General features: G+C 45.8%; 2 protein-coding genes across 2 annotated transcripts in view; one reads left to right on the forward strand and one right to left on the reverse strand.

The window, feature by feature from the left end:
• The window catches only part of SRPK1 (SRSF protein kinase 1), a 49,127-nt gene extending 40,794 nt beyond the window's left edge, over positions 1-8,333 (reverse strand). The window contains exons 1-2 of the mRNA XM_066624220.1: positions 8,018-8,333; positions 5,548-5,608 (exon numbers count right to left, since the gene is read on the reverse strand). Coding sequence (XP_066480317.1) covers positions 5,548-5,608; positions 8,018-8,333 — 377 coding nt within the window. The remainder of the gene's footprint in view (positions 1-5,547; positions 5,609-8,017) is intronic.
• A 3,219-nt stretch (positions 8,334-11,552) lies between these two features.
• The window catches only part of MAPK14 (mitogen-activated protein kinase 14), a 50,363-nt gene continuing 45,991 nt past the window's right edge, over positions 11,553-15,924 (forward strand). Inside the window, exon 1 of the mRNA XM_066622926.1 lies at positions 11,553-11,998. Within this exon, the coding sequence (XP_066479023.1) occupies positions 11,883-11,998 (116 nt within the window). The 5' untranslated portion in view covers positions 11,553-11,882. The remainder of the gene's footprint in view (positions 11,999-15,924) is intronic.

Below are 15,924 nucleotides of genomic sequence, written 5' to 3' on the forward strand. Positions count from 1 at the left end.
TAAACATGCTTACTTTATTTAATTTATATTCCTTCTAAAAATGAACATTGTATTCTTATTCTGTGAAGAAAATTCATGTAAGTGCTTGTTTCTAAGAGTCATAAGCAAAATTCTGACTTCCACAGACCCGCACAGAGGTTTTAGTCTCCATTTTGTTATAAAAAATAAAACATGTAGATTATAATCCAGCCATTTTCAACCACTGTGCCGTGGCACACTGGTGTACCGCGAGTGGTCCACAGGTGTGTCACAAGAATTTGGGGGAAGGTCCTTTATTAATAGGGCCAATGGGAGATGTGAGCCCCACTGGCAGCATGGTGTGCCTTGTCAATTGTCAACAACCTGGTGGTGTGCCTTGACCATTTTAGTGCCTTGTCAGTGTACTGTGAGATGAAAGAGGTTGAATAGCACTGTTATAATCACTTGCTTTGGAACTAAATGGCTTCTATTACTGAGAACAGCTTCAGGATTTTACTGTTCTATTTTTCAAGTTCTATCCAGCTTATATCAGCAAAGCATGTACAAGAATTCTTTGTTCATTGCCTCAGCAATCAGTCAGTCTCAGGATAAATGCCACTATGTGCTATAGTGCCACTACTTGCTACATCAGCAATAATGTACAAAGATGAGAGATGACTATTCCCCCATCAGCTCCCCTACCACACCCCACCCCCTAAAAAACTCTTAATAAATAATTTGAAATAAATATGGCAGTTAACTTTGTAATGTGGAAACTAAGTGAAACATTCAAGCACTTCATTCATAAAATAAAACCTTGATTTGCAAGTTAAGACGGTATGCTTTCCAAAAGAGTGGAACGTACGTCAAAGAAAAAGTACTTCATTACGACATGTACTGATTCCATTCCAAAGGTTTGCTTGGAAGACAGAACATACATAAGTTGAGAGAGCAGGCTCTTGCTGACTCAGCACTACTGCACTGTGCAAAAGTACCACAATGGACAGGCAGTGCCTGTACAAAAGAGCCAACACAGCCATCTGCAACTCTGATGTCCATAACTCAAAGACCCAATGTATTCACAAACTTCTGACTTCCTATCAGCAGGTGTGAAAAAGACTCTCACCTCTTGCCCCTCTGGCTACAATAAGCAAGACAGCCAGCCACTTCTGTCTCTTCTGCGCACTGCAGCACTGGGACAGTCATCATCACAGGGATAGCCATCAACAGATAGCCTCTCTGTTACACTGCACCCTCAGAGAAGTACTAATGATGATGGCACAAGAATATACTGCACACAAATAGAGGTGGAACTGTATATTAATGCTAAACAATGTTTGTACCAGAAAAAAATCTTTTTAATCTAGCTGGCACATTGGCATGATTGTTGTTCTTCAAAGGTAAACAACATTGGGAACTCCTATAGCTATAATTTCAAAAATAAATGTTAGCTGTACAATTCATAGCTTTTAAATATACAGGTCCAGCCTATTTATACACGGATTTGACTCAACATGAATGGCTCCTGCAAATGAGAAGGAATGTGCTGTACCCTGGAGAAGGGGAAAATGCATCCCTTTAAAATCAGTTAAAAAAACTGAACAGTCCTTTAACAACAGCCTCCTTAATGAGAGAAAGGGCAGCTGGCTAACAATCCATCAATTCTTCCGCCCTGAGCAGTGAAAGGAAGGTGATCAGTTTGCATTGGTGAAGGGAGGGGTTGAGTGAAGCTCCTTTGTAAGCTCTTGGAGGAGGACTGATTGATGGATTGTCTTCTTAATGACTCTTATATCACAAAGGTCAGCAAGGCTGTTTTTAAATCACTGGAGCAAAGAAACTTTGTTTTTTAAATTGATTTGTTATAGTGTTTTTTTGCCATCCATGTGAGTGCAAGGAATAATTAGTCTCAACCTGTATACATGTTTCCTATTAGAGCAGGAGTCTCCAAACTCTGGCATTCGGTATTACAAGAGTAGACCCTGAGGCGCAGCACAGTGGTGGCAAAGCCTTACTGTTCCACACTGCAGCCTGCTATCTTCACTTCTAATTGCTACAGAAACTCACGCCAGGCAGCCACTTCCGCTGCCAATCACCCCAATTTCCCAAAAGAAGTGGCTGCCCAGTGAGAGTTTCTGCAGCAATCAGGAGAAAAGATAGTAGGCTGACTCAAAAAAAATATTTTACTTCCGTGGTTGGAACAAACATGAAAACAGGAACAAACCTAGGATTGCCAGTGAGTCCAGCTGCAACCAATCAAGCTTGACAAATATTTTCAGACACCTGGGCTCTCTGAACATGAACACACACACACACACACACACACACACAGAGCGTGCACTTCTTTCTGGAGCATAAGGTTTAAAACAGAGATCTGTTATTTGTTCTTGTGAACTACAATGCACATTACTGCAATCATCAATAGCAATTTGCATGGTAACCAGCAATGAGTAATAATTGCCTCCATGCAAAGAACCCTAACAAAAACTGGTTTCTTTTTCCATTTAGATGAATAACGCAGGTATGTGTGGGCAGGTGGCTTAGTAACAGTTTCTATAAGCTTCTGTGCACATATATGCAAGTTCACATTATCTCTATCCCATCAATATGCTTGAGATGTCTTGCAAAAAATACTGACAACTCTACATACATAACAACCACTGTTTCTCAAAATTATTCCATAAAAGAAGATTATATTTGAAGTCAGTTTTATATGGTAAGCTTTTGTTATATACATGAGTGAACGTATCCATCAACCCTAGCAGGAGCACAGTCAGATGCATTCCTTGACTAGGGCAAATGGGGTGGCTTCCCTGGGCCCTGTGCTTTCATGACCAACGGCCCTAATAAGCAACACTGTGTTCAATCAGACTTATGCCCAGAAAAGTGTTTAAAAGGGGAAATTTCCTGGAGCACAAGCTCAAAGCTAGTTGCTCTGGATGAATTTATGATAAAACCATTCTACTTAAGCCATTATATCAATTTGAAAATAATGCTTTTAGGTTATATAATAAAGCCATATAGACAAATACTCGTTTCAAGTTTTACTACAGAAGGAAAGATGCAATATACAGATTTTAAATACAATCAAATGTGTGAGTGTTCACCCACGGTTTTATCTCAATGTGATGAGAATTTTTCCTTTAAATTAAAGGAAAAAAGTCCTTTAACAATAGCCTGGTTAATGGGAGATAGGGCAGCTGGCTGTCAATCCATCAACTGTTCTCTTTCCAAGCACTTAGAACAGCTTCACTCCAAGGTAAGTGACCTCTCCCTTCCCCTGAGCATGTGAAAGAATGTTAAATGGTAGTGATGATCACCTCCTCCATTTCTCTCCCCCCCCCCCCACGGCTCCTGAGAAAGGGAAGGATTGCTGCCTATGAGTGAAGCCTTTCTAAGCGCCTGGAGAGAGACTGATTGTCGGCTTGGTGCATTACAAAGGTCAGCAAGGTTGTTTTCAAATTGTTGAGCCATGGGTCATTGTTTTTTAAATGGATTTGCTTTAATGCAATTTTTGCCATCCCCCTGAGTTCTGGGAACAGAACCCTTGCAAATAACAAGACTCAACCTGTAGTTCACCACAAGACCAGTAAATATTTGTGCAATGAGCTATCATGGATTGAATCTTGATCAGATCAAGGCAAAAGTGTTGTGCTTTGAGACTGCCAAAGTCAGAGGATTTGCTACACCCAAAGGATTTCTACAGGGAACAGGTTATAGTAGCATTTCTTCTGACATGCTGTGAAGCTGCCAGTGAGAGAAGTGTCACACAGGCATGAGTATAAGGCAGAGACAAGAATACAGGGGTATATAAATTCATCTTACTTCAAGTCAAACTACTGCCACATCTACCTCACGTATTGTCAATTGTCTTTTCCTACTTGTGGTAGGTCTCCAGGGACTGAGGAGAATGTTCCCAGTTCTATTGCCTAAGATACTTTAACTGAATGTGCCAAGGACTGAAACGGGATCCTTTCACAAAACAGTGTTCCACCATTGAGCTAGGACATCTTTCCCAAATGGAGAAAAAAAAACCCCAAAACACAGGAAGTGGGAAAAGGTTACAATAGCAACAATGAGGAGAACAGAGTTAAAGATAATCTAAAAATGCATGGTTAGTTCTGGGCTTAAAGGCTGTCAATGGCACTGTACACAGTAAATAGGAAATAGAAGCATCCATTACTGCTTATCATGGCATCCATGCACATAGATGGCCTACACCATGGCTTCCTCATGAGGAAGCTGCTTGAACCATTCACTAATGAGGCTATACTATATCTCCAAAACTAGACATGATAGGGCAAAACGGATGCCATTTTTGGAATCAGCACCCCAAATTCATATCAAACTACTATAAAGTTTGGGAAAAACTTTTCTGACACTCAATTTTGTAGGCCTGTGTAATTGCACTGAAGTCTGCAACCTTATCATGGATGCAAGCTGCATTTCACTCTGCGAACAAAAACTCTTCTTAACCATTATTCTCAAGTGTCAATAAAGAGGTTGCACCTTCTGTTTAAGCAACTAAGGGCGCAATCCTAACCCCTTATGTCAGTGCTTTCTAGCACTGACATAAGGGCAATGCAGCTTTGAGGTAAGGGAACAAACATTCCCTTACTTTGAGGAGGTCTCCCTGAGTGACACCCAACTGCAGGATGCAGCACACGTCCCATTGGCATCACTATGCCAGTGCTGGAAAGTACTGACAATAAAGGGTTAGGATTGTACCCTAAATAATAAAATTCAGCCCTTGTGCAAGTGTGAGCAACAGAGTATATGCAAATAATAACTGAGAATTAATCAGAAAAGTCAGTTATATTTATCATTACTAGGCCTATGTTGACAGAAGTACAGTGCATATTTGATCTATACAATGTAATTCCAGTTAAGTTTCACTTATTTCAAGCATTTTCTCCTTCATTCTTCAGTCAAAACGGCTCTCAGAAAAGCTTATACAAAATCAAATGACATGAAATTAAACCACTTTAAAGAAGTCTTTAAGCAATTTCTGCCCAATGTTACATATACACAACAAGGATCAAATGTGTAGATCTGTGGGCTGGGCAGAAATTGGTTAAATAAAGTTGATTCATTTAGCTTATCACAATTTTAGATTAGCACATTTGTGCTGAAAAAGTTGCCACAGCAAATCAAGAATTAATGACGTTAAAAAACTGATCTCCAAAGTGCTGCTTCTACAATTCATAGAAAATGCAATTAGAAAGCATAACAAAACTAAATTTAATGATACCCAGTTATATTTACAAGATGCAGAAGAGTACATGCCATTTTGGACAAGTCAATATACACACAAACATTCCACAACCCCCCCTGTTGTGATGGGTTTGATAAGCTACCTTGTAATACTACAAGGCTATACATATCTACTCAGAACTACGTCCCAGTCTATTCAATAGAGCTTATTCCAAGGAAAGTATGTATAGAATTGCATACTAACAGTAGGAAGTGTGGAAGATTTCCCACTCTGTTATACACATAGCTTAGCCAGACTGACACATTATTTCACCAGTTATCACTGTTCGCAAAATGATCTCATCCTGGGGTTAAAATGGCAGCGGGAGTCACACTTACTTCTTCTGGGTCTTTTCCTTCTTGGCTTTGGTCCGCTTCTTCCGAGCTTGCAATGCTAGAACTAGGAAAAAGAGAAAACAGAAAGGAATGTCAGGAAACCCTGGTTATGGAAACAAATGTCTATTGTTATCAAATCTATCAAGTTTATAGATGAAAGGTTCCTTCTACAGGTTTCAAGGTCATATTCACTAAGGCTACAAGCCTATCCACACTTACCTGGGAGTAAGCTACATTGACTCTATTGGGACTTACTTCTGAGTATTCAGGCACATTGGACACTAAGTCCAGCTATTCTAAGTTCCACCCTTAGCTACAGTATGTAGGGCATTGTCAAAGGACTAAAAATAACACCAAAAAATGCTGAAGACCACTGGGAGCCAAATACTCCAGTCAAAAGTCCACAAGGACCCTAGACCTAAACAATTCAGTTGCAATCTAGCTTCTGCAAAAGCCCACCCTTACCTGAGTGCAGAGACAGAAAAAGGGTATTTATAGTCAAAGGCTTTTCTGACCCAAGGGGTTCCTTCTAATCACCTCCCTGATTGCTGTCCTTTGTGCCCCTTATCACAAATTATCAAGTTCACTTTACTTTAAGCAAGTGGTTCCCAAACTGTAAGCCAAAGGTCCTAGGGGAGCCAAGGAAACCAGTCAGGGGAGTTGTAGAATTCTCATGAAAAACCCAGGGCCCTATGTTTAGGATTGTAGCCCTAATGGCAAGCTGTGGCTTAGCTACATGGTTCTCACAGTGCAATTCTATGTATGTCTGTTCAGGTATATGTCTATTCAGGTGTATTCAGACGCAGTAGGTCAAGGGAGCCACCAATTGAAAAAGTTTGTCTTAAACCATACACTGAAACAGTGTTTCCAACAGTAAACCATTCAGCTTATGAGTTACAAGGGATTCTGCACATGAAGTTCCACTTTGATCCATGTTTCAATACCTCCTGGGTTCAGGTTGCCAGATTATTCAACTTCTACTTTGGCTCCAGGCAATTCTACAAGGATTTATTAACAGAGAAGTAAGAAATATATGGAAATGACTCATGTCTTCACATTTAAGATACTGCCCTTTCTTGAGCGACTTGCTGTCGAAGAACAGAGAAGCAGAAGAAAATAAACTCCTGGTCAAGACAATGCCCAGGCAGCATGAACTTTGGTCTCAATTTCTCCAATACTGCTCTGGACATCGCAAATGGAAAAATGAGCTTTTGAGAGATGATTAAAAGTTCCCTTAAATTTAGAAGTTCTCAAGTTACTCAAACTTCATCAGCCCAAATGTTTCTCCAAATTATCATTTCACTGCACAGCCTGCAGAGTCTGTTTGCTTATCAGCAGCCTGCATCATCCATGATTTCCTGAATCACTTACCTAGTGGAAGACCCACCACTCTATGCAATGTATAGGATTGTAGCCCTAATGGGGAGCTGTGGCCAATGGCCCAGTTGGTCAAGGGAGTCACCAGTCAAACATGTTTGGGAACCACTGCTGTAATGTATACCCTCTTGGAAGCAAGCCCCATTGAATACAGCAGGTGTTGTTTCCAGTAGCTTCCTAAACTTTGTGGTGGAAATATTTCAGTATCTGCACATGGGTCTCACAATGCAATTCTATGTATGTCTACTCAGGTGTAAGTTCCATTTCTTTCAGTGGGGCTTATTCCTCCCATGTAAGGCAATTCTAGGCATGTCTACTCAGGCGTAAGTTCCATTTATTTCAATGGAGTTTGCACCTCCCATGTAAGGCAATTCTAGGCATGTCTATTCAGGTGTAAGTTCCATTTATTTCAATGGGGTTTACACCTCCCATGTAAGGCAAATCTAGGCATGTCTACTCAGGTGTAAGTTCCATTTCTTTCAGTGGGGCTTACTCCTCCTATGTAAGGCAATTCCATGATTGTTTACTCAAGTGTAAGCTCCTTATTTCAATAGAGCTTACTCCTCCCATGTAAGTGTGTATCGGATTGTGGTCTAAAGTTTGGGAACCACTGATTTAAGCTATTTTACACAAGAAGCACTAGTTCACAGCTAAGTCCCATGACAGACTCACATGCTCACCCCAGACTATTTTGCTTTTCTATTAGTGTCACCCCCTTCATGGGCAAACTGGGAGGAGGTGGGGGGAATGCTCGAGAGCCCAATCTACGCATGTCTACTCAGAAGTGAGTCCCATTACAGTCAATGGGGCTTACTCCCAGGAAAGTGTGGACAGGATTACAGCCCCATCCTATGCACGTCTACTCAGAAGTAAGTCCCATTACAGTGAATGGGGCTTACTCCCGGGAAAGCGTGGACAGGACTGCAGCCTGAGGAACAGACGACGCACCTCAGGAAGGAGAAGAGGAGACGACCCAGAAGCCCACCCACATGCGGGGCCACGACGGGGACGTGGGGCAGGGCCAACGGACAGGCGGGGCGAGCTGGACGGCGGGCGGGAGGCGACAGGGAGAGGGGCCCGGGCCCGGCACACTCACCTTTCCGCTCCATGGCGGCCAGAGACGGCGGCCCCCCCGGCCCAGCGCGCGTGCGCTCCAGAGAGCCGCCTTGCGCTTGCGCGGGCCGCGGAAAGGTCGGCAGGCGCGTGCGCAGCGCCGGGATCTTCGCGCGCCGTATTGCGCGCCACCAAATGTCCTCGGCGCCACTGTCGCTCCCCTGCGAGCTGGGGCTGCTGAGGAAGGCCCCGCCCCCCGGCTGCTCGAAGCGGTTCCGGCACCGGCCCCGCCCGGCCTGCGCAAGGGAGAAGGAGGGCAGGCGCGCGTCAGGCGCCTCGCCAGCCTCCTCCTGCCCCATGCGTGCGCCGCCCGAGCCGCCCCCCGCGGAGTCCTCGCCGTTCGGGGTGGACCAAGAGAGGCGGCGGGGCGCGGGGTCGTCGCTGGAGACGGGATTGTGACGTCCCCGCGCCCTCCGCACCTGCGGCCGTGGCCCGGAGGCCCCGGTGCCGCCGCGGCCGCGGCCCGCTCCCTGGACGGCGCTTGTTGCGTGTCCCGCGGGCCGCTGGAGGGCACGGCGTTCCAGAAGGCTCGTTTAAGAAGGGAACAGGCGTCATCGTGGGGCCGTTGTCGGAGCCCAGGCCTAGGCGCGTCTGCTCCAGAGAGGCCCCTTACAGTCAGTGGGAAAGTGTGGCTAGCACTGCAGCCTCAGAGCCCAGTCCTAGGCATGTCTACTCAGAAGTAAGGCCCATGATAATCAATGGGGCTTACTCCCAGATAAATGTGCAGCCTTAATGGTGTGGCATGAAATATTTTTTTTTGAGGCTCTACTCCTACAAAAAGTTCTGCATTTAATGCTTTTCAGATCACCTCAGCATCATAAGAACATAAGAACAGCCCCACTGGATCAGGCCATAGGCCCATCTAGTCCAGCTTCCTGTATCTCACAGCGGCCTACCAAATGCCCCAGGGAGCACACCAGATAACAAGAGACCTCATCCTGGTGCTCTCCCCTACATCTGGCATTCTGACTTAACCCATTCCTAAAATCAGGAGGTTGCGCATACACATCATGGCTTGTACCCCATAATGGATTTTTCCTCCAGAAACTCGTCCAATCCCCTTTTAAAGGCGTCTAGGCTAGACGCCAGCACCACATCCTGTGGCAAGGAGTTCCACAGACCGACCACGCGCTGAGTAAAGAAATATTTTCTTTTGTCTGTCCTAACCTGCCCAACACTCTGAGCAGACATGCTTTTCTTTGTATAAATCTCAGTTCTTTTGGATTGGCTATATAGCTGAACATTTCCAGTATTTTTTTTTTATTTTCCACATGTTTATACTACCCTCCCAAGTTGCTCAGGATGGCGTACATGGTTCTTCCCCTCCTTTTGTTCTCACAACAACCTTGTGAGGTAGATGAGGCTGAGCGAGCCAGAGAGAGTGTGTGACTGGCCCAAGGAAGCTTCATGGCCAAGGAAGGACTTGAACCTGGATCTTCCAGGTTTAAGTCCAAATCCCTCACCACTACACCATCCTGTATTTTAGACTGTAATCCACTGGCTCCCAAACTGTGAGCCAGCTTGCTGGAGAGCCCTGTAATTTTCACCAAAAACCAGTTGCCTATACAATGTACAGGATTATAGCTGTAATGGGGAGCTAAGGCCAGTGGCCCAGTAGGTCAAGGGAGCTGCCAGTGGAAACCACGTTTGGGAACCACTGCTGTAGTCTATACCCTCTTGGAAGCAAGTCCCATTGAACTCAGTGGGTGTTGCTTCCAACCACTTCCTAAATTTGTGTGATGGAAATATTTTAGTTTACATACACTGTTCTTACAGTGCAAGCCTATGTATGCCTACTCAGATGTAAGTTCCATTTATTTCAGTGGGGCTTACCCCTCCCATTTAAGTGCATAAGATTGCAGCCCCAGAGCCCGGTCCTAGGCATGTCTACCCAGAAGTAAGGAGGGCTGAAGCCTATCCCAACTTTCCAGCACTGGTGCTGCTATAATGCAGCCCCAAGGTAACCCTTCTTACATTGAGACCTCTGTGACTGTCCCTCCACCACAGGATGCAGTGCATGCCCCATTGGCACAGCTGCATGGGCACTGGAAAATTGGATAGGATTATGCCCTAAAGCTGTAGTCATACACATCTAGGAGTAAGCCCCATTGGAGATAGTGAGACTTTACTTTTGAGTAAACATGCATAGGATTATGTGTTGACATGCACCAAAACAAGCATGTAGATCAGGGGTGCTCACACTTTTTTGGCTCGAGAGCTACTTTGAAACCCAGCAAGGCCCGGAGATCTACCAGAGTTTTTTTTACAATGTTCACGCCATCATAACATATAACATTTATGTGTACAATGTATGTTGGTGTACCTTGAGCCCCACTGAGTATAACAGGATTTACTCCTGAGTAGACATGCCTAGGATTAGGCTGCAATCCTAGCCACACTTACCTGGGAGTAAGCCCCATTGAGTACAATGGGCCTTACTCCTGGCGTTTCCTCCCAGAGGCACCTGAAGGGGGGGGTTGGCACTCCGCAATCTACTCATTTTGCCTCGCGATCTACCGGTAGATCGCGATCGACCTATTGAGCACCCCTGATGTAGATGTTACTGTTAAGGAGCAGCACAAGTGCAAATTGATACAAGCCGAATTGATACTTGCACCTGCCCAAGGAATGGAAGTAGCCTAGTATAATATATAATAATATAATATACAGTATTTATATTACCGCCTTTCTTGGTCTTTATTCAAGACTTTATTCAAGGCGGTTTACATAGGCAGGCTTATTAAATCCACACAGGGATTTTTACAAATTGAAAGAAGGTTCTTTCTTTCAAGAACCACTACATTCAAGGTGTTACACTCCGATCTGGTTTAACATTCTGGCCTCCATCCTCCCACGCTCCGAGCAGATGGAACAGCTCAGCTGCAGCTTGCCAGCTGCTTCAAGGTCGCACAGTGCCTGTGGCCTTGAACTGGCGACCTTGTGGATGTTAATCTTCAGGCAAATGGAGGCTCTACCCTCCTGCCCATGTGCTTGTAGCAGTCAAAAACGGTAACACAAACTTTTTCTGGCCTTCTCGACGTTTAGTAAAGTTACTTCTTGAGGTGAAGCAAAGAACCGCTCCCTCCTTGAAGCCTTTCCTATGGGGCCCAAAAACTTTACTCACCTTCTTAGTTTGGTGCTTTTGTCTACTCAGAAGTAAGTCCCATTATAGTCAGTGGGGCTTACTCCCAGGAAAGTGCATAGGATTGCAGCCTCCGAGCCCAGTCCTATGCATGTCTACTCAGAAGTAAGTCCCATTACAGTCAATGGGGCTTACTCCCAGGAAAGTGGGCAGGCCTGCAGCAAGGCCTTAACCCTGCACGCAGCGACTGAGAAGGGAACCTCCCTGGAACTTCCTTTCGCCCGCGCGCTCAGGAGTTTGGGCTGTCAGTGACGCAACCCCGACTCGGGGGGAGGCGGCAGCGGCGCGCGAGAGGTTCCATGTTGAGGCCGCGCCCGAAAGTCTCGCGAGACCTCGTGCGATCGATTGGTCTGGCATCTAGGAAGGGGTCGGGGGAAGTCAGTCAGCGGAGCCGTCGTCGCTGCTGGGCAGCTGGCGCGCCTTCGGTTCGGCTGCCGGCGTCGGAGAGCCGTCCCGCCGCCCTCCCTGCAGGGAAGCTTCGCCTGCAGGAGTCCCGGCCGCCAGCCGGCCAGCGAGAGCCGAGCCGAGCCCCTTCTCCCTCCGCCGGGGAGGGGGCAACACGCGAGGCTCTCCGGCCAACGGTCGGTGGCCGAGGCGGCTGCAGGGCAGGACCGCGTGCGGGAAACCCCCTCGCTCTGCAGTGGGAGGAGCTGGTCCTGCTCGAGGATCCCCCTCGCCGCGCTGGGCGGGGCGGCCCGGGGTCGCGATGACCCAGGAGCGGCCCAAGTTCTACCGGCAAGAGCTCAACAAGACCGTCTGGGAGGTGCCCGAGCGCTACCAGAACCTCTCGCCTGTGGGGTCCGGGGCGTACGGCTCCGTCTGGTGAGTGCCGCTTCTGCGTGCAGAGGCTCTGACTCGGGCCACCTCCCCAGCCCGGTCGCCGTGCCGGGCCCGCTGCTCGGGGGACGGAGGCCCTGACAGCGGCATGAAGAACCACCGGCGGTGGTTCTCCGGGGCTGCCCCCTCCCCCCTCCCGAGGCTCTTGGACCATGGTGGCGGGGATGGCGCTCTTGGGCCCAGTCCTGTGCAGCTCTCCAGTGCTGGTGCAGCTGTGCCGACGGGACATGCCCTGCCTGCTTCCTGCACTGGGAGACAGCCCCTGGGGTGGTCTCAAGGCAAGAGAACTCTTGAGCCCTCACCTTGGGGCTGCACCAGTGCTGGGAAGCTGGCAGGGCTGGGCCCCTTGTCTCTCCAGTCCTCCTGTGCTCTGAGGTGCACCCAAGACGGAAAAGCTGAGAACTCACCTTGGGTTGTGAATAGTGTTGTGCCGTGTGTGATGTGGCCCTTTTGAGAAGGCATCTGCTTTCATGTGCCGTGGTGGCGCTTGTCGCAGCGTTCCCACATCCCCATCCTCTCTTGTGCTCCCTCTCCGCCTCCTGACGTTCATCCACTCCTTGTCTGTAGTACACACACACAACCTGGGTCCTCAGTAACAAGCCTTGACAGATGGGGGCGCTTGATTCCTTTGGGAACCACAAAGCGAGGCGTTGGGCGAGCTTTGGAATTCTTCGGAGAAGCTTGAGTAGTTTGGTGACTTTAGGATCTCTGCCTCCTTGCTGTCAGGCAGTAGTTCCCAAATTTTTTTGGCCCAGCAGCTCCCTGGATCTACTGGGCCATTGGCCGCTGCTCCCCGTAAAGTCTACAATCTCATTCATTGTATAGGGTGGCAGGTTTTTCACAAGGATTCTGTGGCTCCCCTAGCTGGTTTTTGTGGCTCTCCAGGGAATCATGGCTCACAGTTTGGGAGCCACTGCTGTCGGGTAACGTTGTGGCTTTGTTTGTGATAGCTCTAGCAGTGCATAGTGGAAAGGGGTTGTAGTGATGAGAACTTTCTACATGCAATCCTGCTTGTTCTTCAAGAAGCTCAGCTGTGCTGTATATGGTTTTATTCCCCCTTCCTCAAAGCTGTTTTTGCAACAACTCTGTCAGGTGTGTTAGACCAGTAGTTTTCATCCTTTTTCCTTCTCATGACACACTGACAAGGCATTAAAATTGTCAAGGCACACCATCCGTTTTTGGACAATTGACAAGGCACACCACACTGACAACAGGGCTCTCTTCCTCCAGTGGCTCTACTAACAAATGATCCTCCCCCAAATTCCTATGGCACACTTGCAGACCATCTGTGGCACACTGGTTGAAAATGGCTGTGTTAGACAGATGGGCCGAGAATTACCCAAAAATGGTTCTCTCCATTGTGAGGCCAACTCTTTCTTACTGCATTGACTTTGCTGGAAATGAAGCAAGGTAACCTTTTCTATAACATGGGGGGGGGGAGTTTGAAGTTTTTGACTACACAGCCTCTGAAGGGGAAATAAAAAAAACCAGGAGGTGGGTGGGGAAACTTTGGTGGCATTCCAGGTAGCATAGGTTAGCAGGATAGGGACTTGTATGCATTGGCTGCATTGATGTCATGCCATTTACAACAGCAGTTAGCTGTACAAGAGCTTCTCAACGAAAAGAACTTAAATGCATAACCCCAAATTACATGAACTTTACCATGACTACAGACAACCCTGCATGTGGAAATGTTAAAACTATTCTGTATATATGATATCTTTGCAGAGCTAGTTCGAAATAAAATAATGCAAATATTTTATAAAGAAACTGGTACACCTGAAGAACATTAGTCAGTATGACTGCACATAAAGGCAGTGCTGTCATATAGCACAGAAACAGAACAGAAAAGATTATCTTAAGCTATCGCTATAATTTTGGGGCCTTTTCAGGTGCTGTGATTTCTCTGTAGAAACTGTAAAGCTATCACTGAACCCCCCAAATAACATTATCTCAGCAAGTGCTTTCATGGGGGGGGGGGTGAGGTGCAGTGGTATCCCAAATTGCTTGTGAACTGTGATTCCACATTGCCTATCTGTTATGAACAAAGTGTTTCAGGGTAATGTTCAAATACAGTGTTTGATTTTAAATAGGATGGAGGACAAATAGCTAAATCCATGATGGTCTGGCTTCAGTCTAATCCAGGGGTGCCCAAACCCCGGCCCTGGGGCCACTTGCGGCCCTTGAGGCCTCTCAATGCGACCCTCAGGGAGCCTCCAGTCTCCAGTGAGCCTCTGGAGATTTGTTGGAGCCCATACTGGCCCAGCGCAACTGCTCTCAGCATGAGGTCAACTGTTTGACCTCTCACATGAGCTGTGGGATGAGGGCTCCCTCCACTGCTTGTTATTTCACATCTGTGATGCAGTAGTAGCGGCAAAGGAAAGGCCAGCCTTGCTTTGTGCAAGGCCTTTTATAGGCCTTGAGCTATTGCAAGACCTTCATTCATTCATAAAAGTTCATCTTTAATATATTCATTTATGAAAACTTATGTAAATTTATTCAAATTTTAAATGTAAATTAATTCCCCCCCCCCCACGCAGTGTCAGAGATGATGTGGCCATCCTGCCAAAAACTTTGGACGCCCCTGGTCTAATCAAATAGACTGTGCTAGATTCTCGGATACAAGTATCTTTTTAAAAGCTATTTTTTTGTGAGTGAAATGTATGTGTTCAAAATGGTCAAAATTTGACAATAAAACAAAAGAGGGAATTGGCCTGTGTGAGCATATATTCTGGAAGGCTTGCAGGGGATATAACACTTCCTGCAGGGTTACACTTATAGAGTTCCCCTGTATCCCGAGTTTCCATATCTGCAGGGGTATTTAGAATAGATCCCCCACAGATACAGGAGAGAGCCTGTATATATGTTGCTTATTTAATAAATTCTATCTGCATTGAGAGTAGTTAGAAGCTACACACACCCTAATTACTTTTTTTTGCCCCAGACATGGCCTCTGTTTTTATTTATACACATTCAAGACTATGGAGTGAGATCATTACTTGGTGTCTGAGTGGCCAACCGTTTTCCAGAAGCAACAGCTTGTAGCTGTTCTGTAATATGGAAAGTAAATTTGGTTGCTAAGTAATCATAAATATTCATAATTTGAGCAGATTGTAGAACTCGTGTAAGTAATCTATAAAACAGGAACACAGAATCACATGGAGTCTCAGTGAACAATCTCTCAGTGCAATCCTGTGCATGTCACCTCAGTGGGACTTTTCCATGTAAATGTATGGGATTGATGCCCTTGATACAGGATATTTTATGGAGCTGTATCCCAGGACCTCTGATAACTTGCCAGTCCTTCATTCCCAATTTTGGCCATAAGAATAAAATTTGTATATTATAGGTTGTACCATGTTTATTCTGCTTGTTTTTAGAAGGTAGATATTCTAACTCTGTGCATCTAGTACCAAATTCTATGACTACATGATACAATTATATCTATATGCTATAATCCTGAGGATAGCTGTAGTAGATTGAGGTCTGGCATATTATGTACTGGGCAGACAGACCTGAATCTCTCTTCACTTTTTTAGCATGCTGAGATCACGTTTATGTACTAACTGCAAGCCTGAGAGATATTGAACTTGTTACCTGAACTGGTATAAAGTGCTAGTGGCTTTGCATATGACTTAACCAGGGTCAAACTTGAGCCTTTTCAGACTTTGTTCCCTTGCAGCTTATGTATAGGGGTAGCTTTATATATTTATTTTTATTTCAGAACAATTGAAAAACTGTCTGAACACATTTGAAGAGACCCATGCATTTGATTAAGAAGACAATGCAGTATTTTGAAATGAATTACACTGAAGAGCTTAATTGGAAACGGAAATTGAGTAAATCAATTATTTTGTGCTGCTAGTGATTGATCAGTTTGAGAGACATGAGTCTGCTCATCAAATGTTGTT

This window comes from Tiliqua scincoides, chromosome 4 (assembly GCF_035046505.1).
Source record: "Tiliqua scincoides isolate rTilSci1 chromosome 4, rTilSci1.hap2, whole genome shotgun sequence".
In the NCBI taxonomy this organism is placed as follows: Eukaryota; Metazoa; Chordata; class Lepidosauria; order Squamata; family Scincidae; genus Tiliqua; species Tiliqua scincoides.